General features: G+C 36.1%; 3 protein-coding genes across 4 annotated transcripts in view; all 3 read right to left on the bottom strand.

The window, feature by feature from the left end:
• Window positions 1-20708, bottom strand: part of pfkfb4b (6-phosphofructo-2-kinase/fructose-2,6-biphosphatase 4b) — a 514755-nt gene that overhangs the window by 54180 nt on the left and 439867 nt on the right. The gene's annotated exons all lie outside the window — the stretch shown is intronic.
• uroc1 (urocanate hydratase 1) lies at window positions 112-14602 on the bottom strand. 2 transcript variants are annotated; one of them, XR_015492791.1, is made up of 20 exons: window positions 14572-14602; window positions 14357-14487; window positions 13568-13698; window positions 13379-13472; window positions 12745-12804; window positions 12078-12206; window positions 11921-11982; window positions 10259-10325; window positions 10029-10172; window positions 8583-8671; window positions 8446-8508; window positions 8197-8376; window positions 5859-8122; window positions 5318-5681; window positions 5050-5239; window positions 4529-4627; window positions 4327-4426; window positions 2009-2090; window positions 1782-1881; window positions 112-1704 (listed from the first exon to the last, which is right to left on the bottom strand). XR_015492791.1 is itself a non-coding variant. In NM_001135129.1 (20 exon segments), coding segments are annotated over 19 exon segments (2028 nt in total). In that variant the 5' UTR covers window positions 14483-14487; window positions 14572-14593; the 3' UTR covers window positions 951-1563.
• chchd4b (coiled-coil-helix-coiled-coil-helix domain containing 4b) lies at window positions 16672-19362 on the bottom strand. Its single transcript, NM_001006051.1, is given in 3 exon segments — window positions 16672-17322; window positions 17447-17545; window positions 19154-19362. Coding segments are annotated over 3 exon segments (459 nt in total). The 5' UTR covers window positions 19176-19362; the 3' UTR covers window positions 16672-16984.

The following is a 20708-nucleotide window of genomic DNA, read 5'->3' on the forward strand; positions in this document are numbered from 1 at the left end:
AATTATTAAATCATATTAAAGTCAAACACATACAAAAAGCTATTGCAAAACTAAAAAAAATATGATGTTATATCAGAATATCAGCATTTACAAGAGACATGACACTCATCCTTTTGCCCATTCATCTAAAATAGTTTATTTAAATCAGTTCACTAAAATCAAATTTCAGAGCCAAAATCATAGATATAAACTGTAGATATCGCATACGGACCCTGAGCATGCGTCAATAGTGTCGCCACATTTGTACAGTGCTCCCAGGACAAAAGTCACTCAGCTGCTCTAGTCTAGTCTACCAGACTAAAGTGAAGAGCGGAGGGGAGGGGTGTCTGTCTGGACGAAAAAATTTAAAATGTTGTTAAATTAAGTATGAAAACAAGATGCAGTGCTAGAAACTTGTATTATTATCGGCTCAGTGAAAGAGTCGTTCATATTGAAGATTCATTCACAAACAAATCGCTCTCTCTGTTAGCATTAGAAGTGAAAGCAGAAGAGGGGGTGTTTCAGGATTTCAAATTTAACAGGGTGGGAGATAATACATTTCCATGCACACAAACACGTGCTCTTTGTCAGGAATGCCCGTGCAGTCACATCAATATAGAAAAGGGATGTAAAATGATAATTTTCGTAATTAAAAAAATATTTGTATTCTGACCACCGGGAAAACTCCTGATTCCAAATCATAGATATATGTGTATATGTCTCTGGATGTCCAGTCCTCCACTACACCTTGGTCCCACATTCATTTCAAAGGAGCACAACCCTGTACTAAAATGGTGGCTCTATTGACGCATTCCATCCAATAGACAACAATAGTGAGGGCGACATCTAATGTAAATATCTATGGCCAACAACTATGGCTTTATTGTTTCCATTTATGACATCAGGAAGACATACAGTGGCGTGCAAAAGTGGCCCTTGAACTTTTCCACATTTTCTTACATTAAGACTGGTGCGGAGATTCACCTTCCAACAATAGACATAAATCCAATCGAGAATCCGTGGCAAATTCTGAAAACTGCTGTTCATAAATGCTCTCCATCTAATCTGACTCAGCTTGAATTGTTTTGCAAGAAAGAATGGGCAAAGATTCAGTCTCTAGATGTGCAAAGCTGGTAGAGACATACCTAAAGGGGGTAAAGGGGGTTCCACAAAGTATTGCACACTTCACTTTTCAGATTTTTATTTGTAAAAAAAAAAAATGTATAATTAACTACAATCGTTTGCCACTTTGCTTTGGTCTGTCACATAACATTCCAATAAAATGTATTTATGTTTGTTGTCATGTGACAAAATGTGGAAAAGTTCAAGGGGTATGAATATTTTTGCAAGGCATTGTACCATAAAAAAGTTGAAATCTATTATTACAGCATAATCTTGAACACTGATGTATTTGACTGCAATTTTTATGTTAAAGGCTTAATAAGATTTTCATTAACCACCATTTTTAGATTGAACAAAACAGTATTTGTGCTTCTGGTAACTGATTTGTGTGTGTATGTGTGTGTGAATAAGGTTTAAATTGTTTCTAGTAATTCTGTTCAACTTCAGTGTGTATAGTTCAGTTTATCCCTGCAGTGCTCGGTCCAGGATGTGTTCTTCCTCTACAGGGAAAGGCATTGTGACTAACAGCTGTTGCTGGTCCTCCATGGTGCGCTGAATTGTCTCATAAGCATTAGCGTTGCCTGACCAGCATCTCCGTGCCACCTAGTGATATACACATCAGCATTTATAAAGTTATAAATATACACACAATGCACATAGAAAGATATAAAGAGACTGACCCCGTTAGAGACATCCCAGTTCAACATTGTTCTAGCTCTTCGCTCTGCCTCTTCAGATCCATCCAGAACCAATCCAAATCCACCATTTATCACCTCTCCCCTGATGATATCATTTATTGATATATTTATTGATGCATTTTCATTCTACAATGTGTTTTGTCAAACAATCAGTAACAATTTTAACCGAATAAATTATAATTATATGGCCATATCAGATCTCTCCTCACCATCCTACTCCACCTCCGTTGTGCAAAGACACCCACGTGGCACCACGAAAAGCATCACCAACAAAGTTCTGCACTGCCATGTCTATTCCAAATGCACAGACAGAAATGCTTTTGTTAGAATCTTTTTGTTAGAAAGGGTTTATGAGGGTTTGTGAAAGTTTTTTTTTTTATCTAAACGTAAAGAAAACAATTCCAAATGCTTTTGTTGCACTGATTTGTGTCTGTAAATTTTAGTGACAGTATACAGTATAAAGTCAAAATATCATTCATTATTCAATATTCATTAAAGAAGGATATGGTCATACATTTTTTCCTAATCATTCATTTATTCATTCATTTTCTTTCGGCCTAGTCTCTGATTTATCAGAGGTTGCCACAATGGAACCGTCAACCTTTCCAGCATAGGTTTTATGCAGCGGATGTTCTTTTAGCCACAACCCAGTAATGGGAAACACCCATACATTCATGCAAAGAACATGCAAACAAAGAAATGCCAACTGGCCCAGCCAGGACTCGAACCAGAAACCTTCTTCAACACTGCAAACCACTGAGCCACCCACCTTCTTTCTAATTATTTACATTTTATTCTACAAAAGTTGGGATTATTTTTCTGGCTGTTTGCAGTATTTTCTGAATTATTTAGTAATAAAAAAGATATTCAAGTTTTCCTCTAAAAACCTTTGATATGTCAAAAAAATAGAAAACAAAAAGCTAGTCATTAATGTAAATTTGTAATGAGCTCAATTTCATATTTAAACAACGTTTTAAAAAACTTGTAATACAAAAAAATCTAATGTAATATATTAACTTTGAAAAAATATGGTGAACTACTATTTGTTATTATTACCATTTTGGCATGATACAAAATACATTGCAGGTTTATTTTGAACATTAGCCATTATTGGGTGTAGGGAGTGTGAATACTATAGAGCACAGGTGTCAAGCTCAGTTCCAAAAGGGCTGCAGCTCTGCACAGTTTAGTTCCAACCCTAATTAAACACACCTGATCAAACTAATTGAGTCCTTCAGGCTTGTTTGAAACCTACAGGTAAGTGTGTTGGAGCAGGGTTGGAACTAAACTGTGCAGGGCTTCGGCCCTCCAGGAATTGAGTTTGACACACCTGCTATAGAGTCAATCTAAATTTTTGCAAACAAAAAATAAAGTATAATAAAAAAAATTAAATGCAAATCTGCAAAGCAAAAATTAATCTTCGAGAAATAAACATTAATTTTGCTAACAAAAGTAAAGAACTGCAAAGGGAAAATTAAGTTTTGAGAAATAATGAAATTTGCAAACAAAAAAGAACTGAAAAATATATATATTTGCAATAAATAAAAACATTTTTTATAGCATTGCCTTAACAAACCCTTCCAGTTGACTGTAATGCTCATTTTAATTTAAAAAAGCTTTTTAGTCAACCGTGAGCGATGCTGTTTTCACTTTCCACTTCACGTTTCTCTGCGTTTCACTTTGTGGCCCTGATTTAACAAGGGGGCGGAGTCAGGGGAACTTACTCTGCTGTAAGACCACCTCGGTGATACTGTGTCTCCAGGTAATGAGGTCACTTAAATGGAGGCAGGTCCGGGTTCAAGTTCCCTTGACTCCGCCCCCTTGTCAAATCAGGGCCCCAAAGTGAAATGTGCAGAAATATGAATTGCAAACTGAAAATAGCATCGCAAACTCATGGTTGAATGTATGCAAAAAAATTAGCATTGCTTAATTGTTTTTTTGATTGTTATTTGCAGTTCTTTATTTCTGTTAGCAAAATTAGTTTTTACTTCTTAAACCTTGGAGATTTGCATTTATTATTTTTTTGCTCAATACTTTATTTTTTGTTTGCAAAACATTCTTTTAAGGGCATCATGGTGGTGCAGTGGGTAGCACGATTGCCTCACAGCATGAAGGTCACTTGTTTAAGCCTCGGCTGGGTCAGTTGGTATTTCTGTGTGGAGTTTGCATGTTCTCCCTGTGTTCGCGTGGGTTTCCTGCGGGTGCTCCAGTTTCCCCCACAATCCAAAGACATGCGGTACAAGTGAATTGAATAGGCTAAATTGGCCATAGTGTATGTTTGTGAATGTAAGAGTATATGGGTGTTTCCTATTGATGGGTTGCGGTTGGAAGGCCGTCCACTGCGTAAAACATATAATGGATAAAGTTGGCGGTTCATTCTGCTGTGACGACCCCTGATTAATAATGGGACTAAGATGAATAGAAAATGAATGAATGAATGAACTTTCTTCTACTTTGCAAGTATATAGGGCCCTAGATTGACTCCAAAGAGTTCACATCTCTTGTATGTGTGTATGTCTGTCAGTACCTGCGCAGAAAGCAGATCCATCATAAACATTGGAGGTCTCTCTGAAAGGGCTATCGGTTCCGCTGACATCATGGTGGTCTCTGCTGATCACCACTGGAGCCTGAGTGAGTACACAAGACAGAGGCACAAGATAAGATGCATAGTGCATACTAATGAGCATAATTAAATGAGTGCTGCAGCTTGTAGACTTCAGTAGCTTTACCGACACTCTGCCCTCAGCAATGGCTTGGTTAATTGCTAAGGCGATGGATACTCTTCCTCTCTGATCTGAATAGAGAATACGAGCCTGTGAACCCACAACCTAAACACAAACAACAAATAAAGCATAAACTGCAAACTGAACGGACAAAAAGTGCTACATTTTATAAAGTCTTTAATCTTAATGACATGACTGTTCAATTGAATACATCTTTAAAGTCATAGTATCCCTAAAAAGGCTGCTTTATTTTACGTGGAGCAGGTCACCTCATGGCAGGGCTTTCATACTATCATTAATAATGTAAAAATGATTTACAGATATTTATTTCAGCTTTACAGTTATTTTTGTACATTCCAGGGAGACAAAATGTGTCATATTGCCTCATAGTGATTGACATGTTGAGATAAATCGGTTAATCAATTAAATAATCCTTGCTTTATATCAGTAACAGCAAATATGTGCTGTTGTGTTATGCTACACACCACTAGGCATCACTATAAATTCAGTACAATTGTGAGCCATACCATCTTGTGTTTCCCAGCTTCGCGGATCCAGCGGATGTTGTCGCTGTATTGCTGTCGGACTCGTTCAGTAACTGTGGAGCTGATGTCTTCTAGTACAGCGGTAGCGATTGCATCTGTCTCCACCAGGTCAGCAGGGTCACCAGAGGTACAGACCCAACGAAATGGCCCAAAACCCAGTGAAAAAATGTCTCTACAGGCACGAGCAAAGAATAAAGTGAGTCTGCTAATGTGTGTATGTGTATATGTGTGTTAGTGGATAGTTGCTTACCCCATTATGTGCTGGACATATGAGGGATATTTAAACTCAGTTGCCCCTCCTCCTTTCTTCTGTACATCGGCACCTTAAAGACACAGCAGGAGCTTTTACCGATGTCTATGTGTAGTTTGATTCTGGCTAATATTGGGATTTATGGTGAAATATAATTGTATTATTGCAGTTATGTATAATTGACCTTGCCTATAATTGAACTCTTAATAATTAATTTCAAGTATATTCTTGTCATTAAATAATAAAATACAGTATTTATTGCTTGTTCTTTCATTCATTTAAAAATTATTCATGGGATACATTAAGTGTGGTAATAATCAGTTTGATGGTCTTTAACTTAGACCAGTGTTTCTCAACCACGTTCCTGGAAAAACACCAACTCTGCATATTTTTACTATTTTTCCTTAACCAAACACACCTGATTCAGATCATCAGCTCATTAGCAGAAACTGAAAGACCTGTAATGGGTGTGACAGACAAAGGAGACATCCAAAACATGCAGTGCTGGTGGTCCTCCAGGAACGTGGTTGAGAAACACTACCATCTTAGATACCCACAGAAGGGTTGCCAGGTCTGCAAAACAAATAAGCAAATCTCCCAACTTGCTGTTCCATTCTAATCACAGTGGAAACTGCATTCAGTTGGGTTCAACCAGGTTAAACTTCACATTCTGGGGATTTTCTTCAGCTAAAATCAAATTTCTTTTCCATTGGTTGAACCAGTAAACAGAAAAAAAATGTACCAACAGAGCAAAAGAAGCTTAATTCCACAAGAAAATCACATACTTCACTGCACTTCAGAGCTGTGGCAAGGCTACATAAAGGCTTGCTGAAATTCTTTTTCTATTTCTTTGTTACATATTAGATTTTAGAATAACGTTTGGACTTTGACAAATGCTGATCCTCCAAATGCGTCCTTCTATAGGAAATGCTACATGCAAGAAGTGTCAATCTGCATTATCAAAATCTCTTTAAGGCAAGTCATTTCACTCAGCGGCCATCTTTAAAACACCTCTCAAGCATTCTGTTTGAATGGGGAAACATCAAATTCTCCAAAATTGCTTGCCAAACGTAACAATTGAATTTCATGTTAGAAATCACCAATAAAATTAAACAACTTTCTTTTTAGTTTCATTTCTAAACATTGGAATCACACAAAACCTGCAGAAACTCACGTCTGGTCCAAGCCCCTGCCCAGAGAATCCTCAGTCTATAGTGATCGATGATTGGCTCCTGTACTAGAAGGCGGTGCTTTATTCGCCATATTGACCGTTACACTTTTCCGCATTCACAACTGTATGAGTGGACATGTCTTGTGTATTCTACAGTGATTGGTATTATCTATCCAACCCTTTGAGCATTTCCACTTTACTCATCATCCCGACCAATACACCCACTTACCATGCCTCAAATCTAGTTTCTATTGGTTGAGGTTTTTAAATGTTGGAAAACATTACAAAATTATCATTATCATCACCAGTGCAACACTTGAGATGTCCTACAGGTTTAAAAAAAACTGCATGTACGTTATGTAATGCACTTTATGTTGATTACAACAGATTCAAAGTTTTATTTGGGCCTGGCTAATTTTATTTGAGAACAACTGCTCTAAATAAAGGCATGTGATCTTCCACTGCTTTACTAATGTTTGGTGAAGCTAGTGGATAAACAAATCCTTCAAAGCTTTAAATCATTTGCACTGATTTATTGTGTTGAAGTCTTTACAGTTTAGTGTGATTTCACAAAGAAGGATCTGTTCCTGGAACAACATTCCAATCAGCCAATCAGATTTAAAACAAACTTACTGTTTATGTTAAGTTTAGGCTTATAATTAAAGTTATGTGCTTCTACATCATTGTTATCTAACTGTTAATCCCATCTAATTTTAGGAATAATTAGTTATGGATTACAATTTTGAACTGGAATAATGTTCCAGGATCAACATAGATGTTAATCCTGGACTGCACCTTACTTTGCAAAATCACACCCATCGCATTGGAAGCATCACTCATTAGGACACCTTCTGCTTAAATTAAATATTAGAACATGAATAAAAACTGACCCATAACCAAGGATTTGTAAAAGACTTGATGCTTCATAAAGCAGTTTTTGAAGCAGATAATGTTAATATTGTTTAATTATATGTTGTCATACTGTATATCATCCACTGTAAATTTACTTAGATTCCAGAGTAATACTGAGATCCAATCTATTTAGCCTCCCCATTGCTTCAAAATGATACATGATCACCCCCAGCAGGTACACAATGTCATACGACATTAATATTAGGTTAGATTTAGGTTGTGACTTCAGGTGATAAAAATTCAATGTTTAGTCAATGTCTAAGGACAACATTATTTTGATGTCCAACAACAACATTGATTTTAGGCTATATTGGAAAGTGACCAAAATCAACGTCAAGCCAACATCTTAAATCAACGTCATATTGACGTCAAAAACTGACATTTATTCATCATTTATTCAACCCAAATTTAACATCTTATAGACGTCACAGTGGTAACGTCCACACAACGTCAAGCTGTGACATCTTTAGACGTTGATATTTGGTTGATTTTAGGTTGGACATGATGTCAACTCGATTTTCATTTCCAAACAAAATGCAAAGTCCCCACGACGTTAGAATACAACATCAATCTGATGTCATGTTGACATCTTATATCATAACTGCAGGCTGACTTTTCACTTGCCTGCTCGCTGGGCCTCTAAGAGAAAAGCGTTGCCGTAATCCCAGAAGAACATTCCTGCATCAGACAGATTATTGATGGCTGCGACATGCCTGCGGAGACTAAACAAGGAAGGGAGTTGCAGATTGTGTCATTTGAACTTTCAGCAATCAAATCAAGCTGTTTTGAAGTGTACCTCTCATGTACTAAAGTTTTGAAGCGCTGCGGGTCAGTGTTCATGAGCTGACTGGCTTGTCTGAAAGTAAGCTGCACTGGGTAATATCCTCCACTGAACGGATTGTGAAGCGAAGTCTGATCAGAACCCAAATCAACCAGCAACTCTCCTGTCTTCTTAAACTCTTGGTACAGGCACTCCCTGAAACAAACTGCACTTATATTTCACTGTCAAAGAAAATACAGATAGAATATGATGTGCACAACCCACCAGAGATCCACAATGTTTCCATGGTAGCCTAAGCTCAACGCCGTCCCTGCTTTTTTGGCCTCCCTATAATATTACGAACGAGAAGTTGAGGTTATGTCTTCATGTCTTCATTATCTTTTCAGTACATGTTACTGTACCTGATGCGTTGGATGCAGTGGCTCAAGTCACTCGTGACCTCCATCAGCCAGCCCTGCTCATGCCTTTTCTTTAGAGGAGCTTCATCAACCTGTAGAGGCCAGATATATTTATGATTTTATTTGCACGTAAATGGGAAGAATCCAAACTCATTTTAAAGCAAATCAAGCCCCTTTGCTACATGGTTGTGTTTAACATTTGCTCTGTCTAATAAGTTCAATTCTTTCTGGCAAAGCATGGCATGTTCACATCATTTCTGTATTTTCATAATTTTCAATATTTTATTCTAGTTTTTATGGAAATTACTAGCTGAAGGGACGTGTTTTTCTCAAATACACATGAAAAATAAAATATAACGCTTCAGTTTTGTAAGAGCCATAATTTAATAGTGCTTAAATTCATGTACAGTTTACAAATGTTTATATGTTTAGTTGTGTACATTTGTTGAGTTCATCCCTACTCTTTTGTTTGTAACGGTTTGCTCTGCCCTTATTGGACTGTTTTAGATATGTTACGAAATAGGAAAGTTAAAGAAAGACAGAGGTTATTGTTATGCTATTTGAAAATTCATTAAGCATCTTTAAATGGAAAGAAACCAGTCAGTTCATTGCCTGGCTGATTTTTGAAATTCTGTAAAAGTTTAATGTAAGATAAGATTCTGATGGCATGATAACATTGAATAAAGATATCACATTTTCACAGTGTCATGGTATTGTAAGCACTGCTCTAAAATATGTTCTTTTTTTAATGTCTATTGTGTCTACCCAAACACAATATAATTTATTTTCAGAAACATTTAAAATATTTGGATCAGTAGTTTTTGCTGTGGAGATTCCTTTTCAGCTGGAGATGCTGTTGCCCTAAAAACTAAATATAATAGTTGTAAAAACATGTAAATTAAAATATATATATATATTTATCGTAGAAACGGTGTGACATAAAGTGTTGGTGGTTTTAACACCTTGACTTTTCTAAACTGTAAACCTTGAAAACAGTTTTCGACCAATGCCTAATCACAACAACAACAGCAATAATTATAGTAATAACATATTAATTTTTTTATTTTTTAACCAAAATTTGACTAGTGCCCACTTTTACTGCCAGGAAAGTTCCAAAAACATCCAGGTTCATATTTAAGTCCATTCAGATGTTTTGAAATACTGAAAACAACCATCATTATTTTGGAGTAAGAATGTTGGTTTTCGTCTCAAGTGACTTCGTTTTTATATGTTAGTCTATACAATGATAGATCAGCTGGAAACAAAACTGCTTGTTCTTGACATTCTTCAAAATAATCTTTTGTTTTCCTGTAAGCATTTTCCCAGAGAATTTTCTCAGTGGTTGATTCTGATCTATTACACAAATGAGCAATAAACCAAATACTTCAAATATTAAACAGTAAGATATTCAGGTGAGAGTGAGCATTATATTGGGCCATCATCTCTAACCTCAGCAATGACCCCGACACATCCGGCAATGACTGCAGCCTTTGCTTGTGCTCCGCTCATGCCACCCAAACCAGAAGTCACAAACACACGACCTCTCAGATCACTGGAGCCCAAGTATCTCCGACCTGCATTGAGCACCGTCAGCTACACAGGCAGAGGGCATACACCTTCATATACTTTTATTTATATTTCAGAAAGTACAGTACATTGTTAATATATGATCTTATTACCATGGTGCCATGGACGATACCCTGAGGGCCGATGTAACAGTAACTTCCAGCGGTCATTTGCCCATACCTGAGATAACACAGAGAAACGTAAACAAGAGGCTTCATGCTGAATTTACCCAGCTCTAACCTGCTAAATACGAACTATAAAGCATATAGCATAAAGTCAATGACAGTACAATCACAACCAGCATCATATTCAGTATCGATAGGGTTTAAGTATGAGTCAGTAACTCCTATTTTATCGGCACTTCACTGGTTACTCATTAAATACAGAATTGATTTTAAAATTGCATTATTTATATACAAAGCCGTCAACAATCGTGCTCCTCAGTATCTTACAGACTTGCTCTGTCCATATACGCCAATCTCAATTTACTCACCGTGCCTGCAACACACCCTAAAATCGAGGTGATCAAGCATTTGCAGTTGCTGGCCCTAAACTCTGGACCACTCCAGATTCTACCAATTCAACCAATTAGTCCTGCTTAATCACTCTTTTATTACTTTTATTTGTTAAATGTTTCCTTTGTATTCTGCTTTCTGCTCTGTCTTTAGTACTCCTTTCTACAGCACTTTGGTTGTTTTTAAATGTGCTTTATAAAAAAATATTCTACTGTATTGTATTAAGCTGATATATTTATTACAATTTTATTTTAGTCACATCTTTAGATATATAAAAAAAGATAATACATTTGAATTCAAGCAAACAACAACTTCCAACTAAATTATATATATATATATATACATTGGGAATCAGAATTATTAAACCCTGATTTATTAGCCCCCCTGTTTATTTTGTCCCCAATTTCAGTTAAACAGAGAAAAGATTTTTCCAAAACATTTCTAAACATAATAATTTTAATAACTAATTTCTCATAACTGTTTTCTTTTTTATCTTTGCCATAATGACAGTAAATAATATTTGACTGGATATTTTTCAAGACACTTCTATACAGCTTAAAGTGACATTTAAAGTCAAGTCATAGTCTACAGAACAAACCACTGTTAGCCAATCAAAAAAATATATAGCTTAAAGGAGCTAATAATTTTGACCTTAAAATGGTTTTAAAATTTTTTTAACTGCTTTTATTCTAGCTGAAATAAAACAAATAAGACTTTCTCCAGAAGAAAAAATATTATCAAACATACTGTGAAAATTTCTTTGCTCTGTTAAACATCATTTGGGAAATATTTAAAAAAGAAAAAAAAATTCTAAGGGAGTTTATAATTCTGATTTAAACTCTGTGTGTGTGTGTGTGTGTGTGTGTGTGTGTGTGTATAGTGTTTCTTGAATTTTACCTCTTTTTAAAATCTTTATTTAATATTTGTATGGAGCGTTATTTTTAAAGTTTTAATTTTAAGTTATTTAGTTAGATCAGGTCTAGATTTGGCTTAAATACTTACTGATCTAATGTACATGCACAAATATAATATTGTAAAGCATCCTATTAAAACATTCATTTAAAAGACAGATTCAGTGAGGGCTGTACTCATATGTGCACAGCACTGTATTAACTGTTTTTTCAGTTTTTTTGATAAGATAAACGCTGTTTGTTCAGCATGAGAAACTGAACCCAAACATTCTAGTATGTAAGCTATTTTAACCATTGGTGAAATTATAAATTATAATATTATAATATTTAATTATTGGTGAAATCTCACATGGTAATGCCCATAGCAAACATCTTCTCATATTCCTCTCTGGAAGAATAGTTTGGAATGACCTAAAAAAAAAAAAAGAGATGAAAAAAGAGATGCAGTTATTTCCGTTTTGGGCAAAAATACTCACAAAGGACAGACAGTATGTACAGTATCTTACCATGCCATTAGTGATAACACAGCGTGGAGAAGATGGAAGGCTGGGAAAGAGACCCAATGGATGACCACTGTACATCACAAGGGTCTGCTCTTCAGTCATGGTGCTCAGATAGTGTAAAACCAGCCAGAACTATACATACACCAAATCATACACACAGAAACACAAGACAAACTGCCCAAAGAGTTCTGAACATCATCCCTTTCACTTACTGTATGAATGTTTACATATATACTCACTGGCCACTCTATTATGTACATCCATTAAATTGCCCATTGTTGATGCAAATTCAGCATCATCCAATCACAAGACAGGAACTCAAAGCTTTTTAAGGTGTAGACCATCTCTAGGGTTTACAAAGAATGGTCCAAATGGTACCTAATAAAGTGTCCAGTATGTAAACAAACACTCACGTTGGTTTTAGTGGTTTATGAGGACTCTCCATTGATGTATTTTATACTGTAAAAACTAATATTATGTCACAGTACTTTACACCTGTGTAAATTTGAAGTTTTGACTCTTTTAAATATTACTTTTAATCAATTTGAATTATGAGGACACAGGGCATGTTCTCAAAAACCCCTCCAACATTTTAATACTCAGGTCATACCCATGTCATTATACAAATGTGTGTCCTCATAAACCACTAAAACCAGCACACACTCAATACCTGTGCCCAGTTGCTGAACACCTGTCCGTTTCCTCCATATGTGACCAGCTCTTGAGGAAACTGAAAACAGAATAAAAAAATACAATTCTGTGTGTAACCCACCAGTCCTACTGCAACCAACATGGTCTGAGCTGGGCTCGAACTGACAATTCTTTGCACGGGAGTCAGTTGCTCTAACAAGGAGGCTAAATACCATGGCCTCTAGTGCCTGTTGCTAGAGCACCTTTAGAGGTCAGAGGAGTGAGGTTTACCTGCATAGCACTTCATTAGCAGGTCTCCATTACACTCACCACCCTAAACATCACTCCCATCCCGGACGAGCCCCCATGTGTAACCCACCGGTCGTACTGCACCCAACCCAGTCTGAGCTGGGATTGAATCAGCGATTGTTTGCATGGGAGATGGTTGCTCTACCAAGGAGACTAAAGACCATGGCTTCTAGTGTCTGTCGCTAGAGCACCTTCAGAGGAGTGAGGTTTACTTGCATAGCACTTCACTAGCTGGCCTCCGTTACATGTACATAACTATAAAGTATATCATCTTCAGTCCATCTAAAGTAGGTGATCCACTTGCTGATATTGCATTGAGCTGGCAGCTATTACATCAAAACATGAAATTAAATGTGATAATGTACCTGTGCGACAGCAGGATCCAGATTGTTCATAATCATAAGCATGATGGAAGCTGCATGTCTGGTTTTGCATGGGTACTGACCAATAGGATATGCTCTGTAACAAAGACACAGTCATTGATGCAGCATGAAACCCCCATAGCTGAGATTTAGTAATACAGTTGTAGTATTGTATGCTTGTTTGTGTTGTACCTCATGCGCAGTGCAGGACAAAAGCGGTACATGTAAATGTGTCCATACTGTCTGAGCTCCTGCGCAAACTCTACAGCCAGAGTCGCATGCAGACTGGGAGGAAAGTATCTCAAAGCATTCCTCAAAGCCACCTAGACAGAGTTCAAAAGAGATTACCCTTATGATGCAATCGGTTTACAAAATGTTTCCTTTCCTTTCTCTCTTTAAAATGTAAACGCTTATCTTCTCTAATGATTGACAGGGCTCACAGTGTAGAAAGATTTGAGATTTGTTTTTTGTACGTTGTTAACCATTGCTGATTTTTGAGTTGACCTTAAGCATTAAAACATCATTCATTATAAACATTTGTTTGTTTCTTTTAAAATGTAATTTAGTCCTGAGGTGCATAGCTGAACTTTCATCAGAAATATGACTTGATGATCAAGAAACATTTATAATTATTAGTGTTAAATAATTTTTGTTTGTAATTTTACTGTCATTTTTCATACATTTTCATTCTTGCTGTTTTTGTTCTTGCTAAAAACTGTTGCTACCTTAATTTTTTTTCTTTAAATAAAACTAACAATAAAAAATGTATATTCTTGACAAGTTAAACATGATTAACTTGTCACATGAGATTCTGGTCATGTTTAAAAGGTCAAATCTAATTCTGAAAGTTATAAACTCCAAATTGAAATCGTTTCCCACACAAAGATAATGTATGACTTCTAAAAAGTTTTATTAATTTTTTACAATTAATAATAAAAAATAACCAATCATATGTATGAAAATATGTATATGTTGACCCACCCGTTCTTCGGCTGGAGTGAGGTTTGGAGTACGGACAGGTGCATGAGGAACACTGGGATCTCGGCCTCGGTTTGGGGGAAGAGGATCAAGGGGCAACCCGGCACAAATCTCCTTTAGGCTGGACATCACTCCTGTATTTAGCAATATAAACAACTCAAAATAGCAGATATATATATGAAAACAATGTATCTTTGTGAGCTGAATATTATACTTACACATTCTCTTTGGACTATTCTGTTTTCTTATGAAGAGGCTGATGTGGACCCTGCTCTGGTGACCCCCTAACCTCCTCCCCGCCACTCCATTGGACAGTTTACTTGGTTTTTCCCTCTAGTCTCATCCAATCAGAAATGACAGATGTCTCTGTCAGGTAATGATTGAACAATCCAGACGTGCTGTGGCTCTCTCCCAAAAGCATAAACACAAATCTCGACAGCATTCCCTTTAAACTGCATAAATCATTTTACAGACCTTAATGAATTGAAAGCTATTAGTTCATCCAGTCAGATCACCAGAATGTTCTTGACACTAAGTTTCTATTCACTGAACTAAATGGTGGGTAGTTTTGATTAGTACAGTGACAAATGTGGATGTATGTATAACTGTCTTTTGTTAAAAACATTACAGCTTCTGAAAAATTTGAATGTAAGATATAGCTGCAAGCAGCAATAATGGGGCCAAGCAGTCCAGAGGCAGAATAAGCAAAGCAGAACAGAGGCCATGAGCAGAAAGCTCTACAGAGAGCATCAGATGATGCAAGTGAAACAACGAGTTCTGTATAAAGCTTTTCTGAATAAAGTTTATTTTTTACTATTTAATTTTTATTGGTTTTTATTGGTTTAATAGGTAATGCTATTACTAAATGTATGTAATGTAGTATGAGGCAACAATGACATGATCGATTTGGTGTCAATATGTATAAGCATTGCAGATTTCCAGACTCAGATGCAGTTTGGCATTGTACCGCCATATATATTTGTCAGTGCAGTAAACAAACTCTCATGTATGGACACAAATTCCATGAAAGATGATCTGCGTCAAATTTATTGAAAACTGTACCAAGGATCTTGGAGGAATTTGAAAAAGAGTGTTTTAGAACAAACAAAAATATGACGAACAGTAAATTTGGCAAATTTTGGCATAATTGGTGTCTGTGTTGTAGGCATGAAGGTAAAGTAAACATATACATTCACAAGTTATCAAATTTGGAACTTTTAATATAAATGGTTCATGAATGGCTTATCACTCTTGATCCCTTGGTGGCGCTGTCACCAAATGTTTTTGGTGTAGTAAGTGTGTAAGGTGACAATGAAACAGCTAAAATTATGTCAATATCTTTAAGAATTGCAGAGATACAGCCTCAGATGTAGTTTTACATTACACCTAGCGATGTGAATTTTGTAACTTTTTGTCATCATGGACAAATTTGGTGAAAATCAGACCAATGGTCTAGTAGGAAATACAAAAAAAAAAGTTTTTACAGTAAACTGGCAGACAGGAAATTTGGTTGCCTATGGAAAATTTGAAAATATTTGCGGAATTATCCCAAAAAAACCTATCAAGACCAGGCTCTAGACAATGGTCAATGTAGCAGAAAGCATTTTTCTAAATTTTATTATAACCTTTAGCCACAAGGCTCTGCTCTGAAATGTTTAACAAATATATTATATTTTAATTCTTAAAAGGCTTTTAATATTTTTAAATAAGACAATTATTGAATTGACAATGTGAAAATATACATTTATATAAACATTATAATGTCAAAATTAAAATATATTGATTATTGGTATTGGAATTGGGCATGAAAAGGACTTAATTATCGGTTAAAATTTTCATATAATTTCCATAATTTGAACCCACTGTTAATGCAAGATGATACATTACCTTTTCTTATATTATTTCAGATCATTTGACTACAAAAGCACACAATTATATACAAGTATTACATGATTAAAATGACCAATCAAATCATCTGTCTATAACCTTTAATCTTAATATGATTCACATTTCACACACAAACACTTGTTTTGCTGTTTGACCTAAAACACACACATTGTACGTCTCAATAGTTACACCTGAATTATGAGTAAGAATAAATTACCAGAGAAAGTAAATGTAATTCAATGAAAATTAAAATGTGCTTGTGAAAATACTTTAACAAAGAGACCAAATCTCACTAGGGCGTTCCCCCTCTAATATATTTTTACTATTAGAATCTGGCTATATTCGCAGACTGTTGCCACACACATATATTTAAACCGATTTAAACCCTTAATAAAAGTGATTTTTGCATAATAGGTCCTCTTTAAGAATTATTTTTATTGGCTACAAAACAAAGCAATCTTGTACAATGACTTGCCGAGTTAACCCAACTAATAAGCAGCAGTATTGCTTTCTGAGGCAATAGTCATAGTTTGTCAGTATGGAGGATTGAACGTCAAAATAAAATGACCAGCTTTATAAAATTTGTTACAATTTTTCCCCACAGTTTCTTTAAACCTTTAATTATTACATTTTTTTGAAACTCACCATTTTTTAAACAAGCTCACCATATAATCTACCTATATTTACGCTGTCCTTGTCTACATCAATAGATAATAGTAAATAAATGCTTAAATGACAGATGTTTTAACTGACTACAGGCAGCTGTGTGGGAATCTCATCTGTCTCAGTGGGCAAAGAGTCCGATTCTTTGTTTGTTGTGAAGTCAGAGATGGATGAGGAGTGTTCTTGGTCCGGATCTGCAGTCTGTAGATCATTGTTGTCCTGAGGGAAGAGTTCAGGATGTTGATGGAAACACTCCTGCATGGATATGAACTGCTCCAGACAATCAGAGCCCTTCACCTCTTCTTGACTAAAGTGAAAGCAGGTAAACGCAGATTTAAACTGCTCTCCACACACTCCACTCGCCATCCCACCCAAACACGGACAGTCCCAGTTTATTTCACCAGTTGGGAGGATGAGGCCTGAATGAAGAGAATGTGAAGTGGACAACAAATCCGAAATGATTATCAAGAATGAAGCATTGCTTTTTGGTGATCTTATAAAATATGCAGGTTAAGGAGCATTATCCTCTGATTATTCTCTCACCTTTTCCTTTAGGATCCCCATTTGTATCTTCCTCTTCCTGTTTCACAGTGCTGGGAGTTTCATGCTCTTCCTTAGTAATAAATATGACTTGGTCTTTCCCTTTAATGAGGTAATGGTGACATTTACAATTTGTCAAGTAAATTTAACAACTTAAAAAGAGAGTTTCACTCTTATTTCCTATCACTGGAATTAACAGTTTTAAAAAGGGGGTATATTCCTAAAGGTTTATGTTCAGACGCACACACATTCCTGTCACTAAGATTTGCAGGTGGATCCCACTTTATATCAGCTATTTTATTCACCATGTACTTAAATAAAAATAAAATAAAAATTTGCCATTATTAAAGGGATAGTTCACCCAGAAATTTAAAGTCTTACTTATTCTGTTGAACACAAAAGAAGATATTTTATTAAAGAAATAACTATTACTGTGGAGGCATTGCTTACAGGTTTTCAACGTTATTCAAAATGTGTATTAAACTGAACAACAACAACAAAAACTACATTTATTAATTTTGAGGGTTGGTTATTTTTATTAAATATAAGTACAATGATGGTGACTCAGTGGTAAGCACTGTCACCTCAGCTAGAAAGTTGCTGGTGTGAATCCCTGCTGGGCCAGTTGGTATTTTTGTGTGGAGTTTGCCTGTTCTCCCTGTGTTGGCTTGGGTGCCCTTCGGGTGCTCTGGTTTCCATCACAGTCCAAAGACATGCACTATAGGTGAATTAAATAGGCATGGGACAACAACTGTGTTCAAGGTATATCACCGTTTGGAAAAGTCAAGGTTTTAAAACAGTCAAATTTGTCTGCTTTACCGTTCCTAAGGTATGAGTAAGATTTTGTTTTATTTACATTTTTTTGTTTGTTTTTAGGACAGCAGTATCTCCGGCAGAAAAGATATCCAAAGATGCCCCGTTTTGAAACAAGTGGACAGCAGGAGTCTGTGATTTAGCCTGCCATTATTACTGTTCCAAAATATTTTAAATGTTTCCCAAATTAAAATATTTTGTGTTCAAAGGGGGAAAAGGTTTTGTTTTTTATTCAGACATTTAAAAAGAAGATATTTTAGAACAGTAATCACAACACGGTCAAACCGTGATATTTAAATCCAAGGTTATCATACCATCAGAATCTTACACCAGCCAATGCCTAGAATTGAATAAACAAAATTGTGTGTTTCCCTGTACTGGAATGGCATTCGCTGTGTAAAACATTTGCTGTATAAATTAGCTGTTCATTCCACTGTAGCAAAACCCCTTGTGACTAAACGGTCCAAGCCGAAGAAAAATGAATGTATGAATAAATGAATGAATGAATGAATGAGTACAATGCATAAACTTGTACAAGATTCAGATGACTAAAATAAACGTCAATGTTTATTTATCAAGACATATTATTCGGTTTATTAGTTCGTCTTTTTATTTTTCCTACCATTTCTTGATTTTTGTTAAATATCTATAAAAATGCATTTCAATTTATTTCAACTTGCATGGAAGAAAAGAGAATTTAATTTATGCAAACTAGTTTGTGAGGGTTACCCCCGTATGGCGTCAGTGAGACCAAACAAGGTCATCGCTGTAACTCGTTTTATAACCAAGTTATATTTCACAGACCTCACGGAAATTCTGCGAGTAAACAGTCAATAAGAATCTGAACTTTTATTCAGAGCTTAAATACACTATTAATATATTCTGAATTAACATTACCTTGCCCGTCGATAGCTGTCATTTCTTTTTACAATTATTGCAATGGAAATTTATCAACGGCAAATAAAATTCACCTTCTTCGCGGATTTATTTTTCTCAATAAAAGTGCTTAGTTGACCACCAAAGATCCACCGTCTTGTCCTTCTGTCATTTATTCGGTAGTAGACGCCGCTTTCAGACCACAGACCCACGTTACAAAATCAAACATTACGACGTCATAAAGAGTAGACGAGGACCCTGCGTGTTTGTTTATATCTCATATCGCCTGCGAGAAAAGAACAACCCTTTAGAAACGGATTTTACTGTAATTGTTTACGGAAATCACGCTCGGCTACTTAACAGCTTCTTTCCACAGGCTGTTAGAGCCCTCAACTCCAGTCAAATTACCATGCATTCCTGAGTGAGAGGAACAAACCACGTGTAGAAAAAGACACGCTCTCATCTCTGACTCTTGCACCAGGTTGCACTATAGACATTTTGTTAATCACCCCTTGTCTCTTGAAAATTTTGTGCATTTCAAACAATGCTTCATTCTGGTGAGTGGGCTCGACAAACCACCTGTAGAAACACTCTTCTCTCTTATGCACCTGACACCCATCTTACAAAACTCAATGAGGAAAAATGTGCCACAATCATGTTGCACTGCGTGCCTCAACCTTAAATAACTTTTGCACTATATTAAACTTTAAATAACTATTTTGTGCGTGTCACGGTGGTGCAGAGGGTAGTATGACCGCCTCACAGCATGGTTGCTGGTTCAATCCTCGGCTGTCATTTGGAGTTTGGATGTTGTCTCTATGTTCGCGTGGGTTTCCTCTCCTCCGGTTTCCCCCACAGTCCAAAGACGTGCTTCATGTGAATTGGGTATCTGCTTTGAGTGTGTATGAATGTTTCCCAGTGATGGGTTGCAGCTGGAAGGGCATCTGCTGCATAAAACATATACTGGATAAGTTGGCGGTTCATTCCGCTGTGGCAACCCCAGATAAATAAAAGGATTAAGCTGAAAAGAATATGAATGAATAACTATTTTGCACAATATTCACCTATACCTCTCTTGCACAATATCCTATACATTGTCTCATGTAAAAGTACTTGAATAGTCTATCTTTTGTGTATAGTTCAGTATCATATAGTATATGTTGGTTATGCAAAGTTTTTTTTTTAAATCAGCTGTTATCTTCAGTGTTCTGTTTGTGTGTTTATGAGTAATTTATGTAGCTCTGTGGTCCTGCGAGACACCACATTTCGTTCGTCTGTCCACACATGCAGCATGAAATCACGAATCATACCAGAACGAGATGTTTACGCTACATTGTTACAGCCATGGACAATAAACACAGAAGATAATGTGTACTTAAATATGGTAGTACGGTTTTGGTTAAAATTGGCTATATGCACACACTGACTTCATTTTCAGTCAGGCAGCCCAAGCCAAGGGCTTCTGGTGAACTGTCCTTTCATTACAAAATTGTCACTTTTAAGATCTGATTTCTTTAAGTCAGCGATCTTCTCTGCCTGTTAGATAAGTGATAAGAAGTGGGTCTCAGATTGGAGA

This window comes from Danio rerio, chromosome 6, assembly GCF_052040795.2.
Source record: "Danio rerio strain M-AB ecotype USA chromosome 6, GRCz13ab, whole genome shotgun sequence".
NCBI classification, from domain to species: domain Eukaryota; kingdom Metazoa; phylum Chordata; class Actinopteri; order Cypriniformes; family Danionidae; genus Danio; species Danio rerio.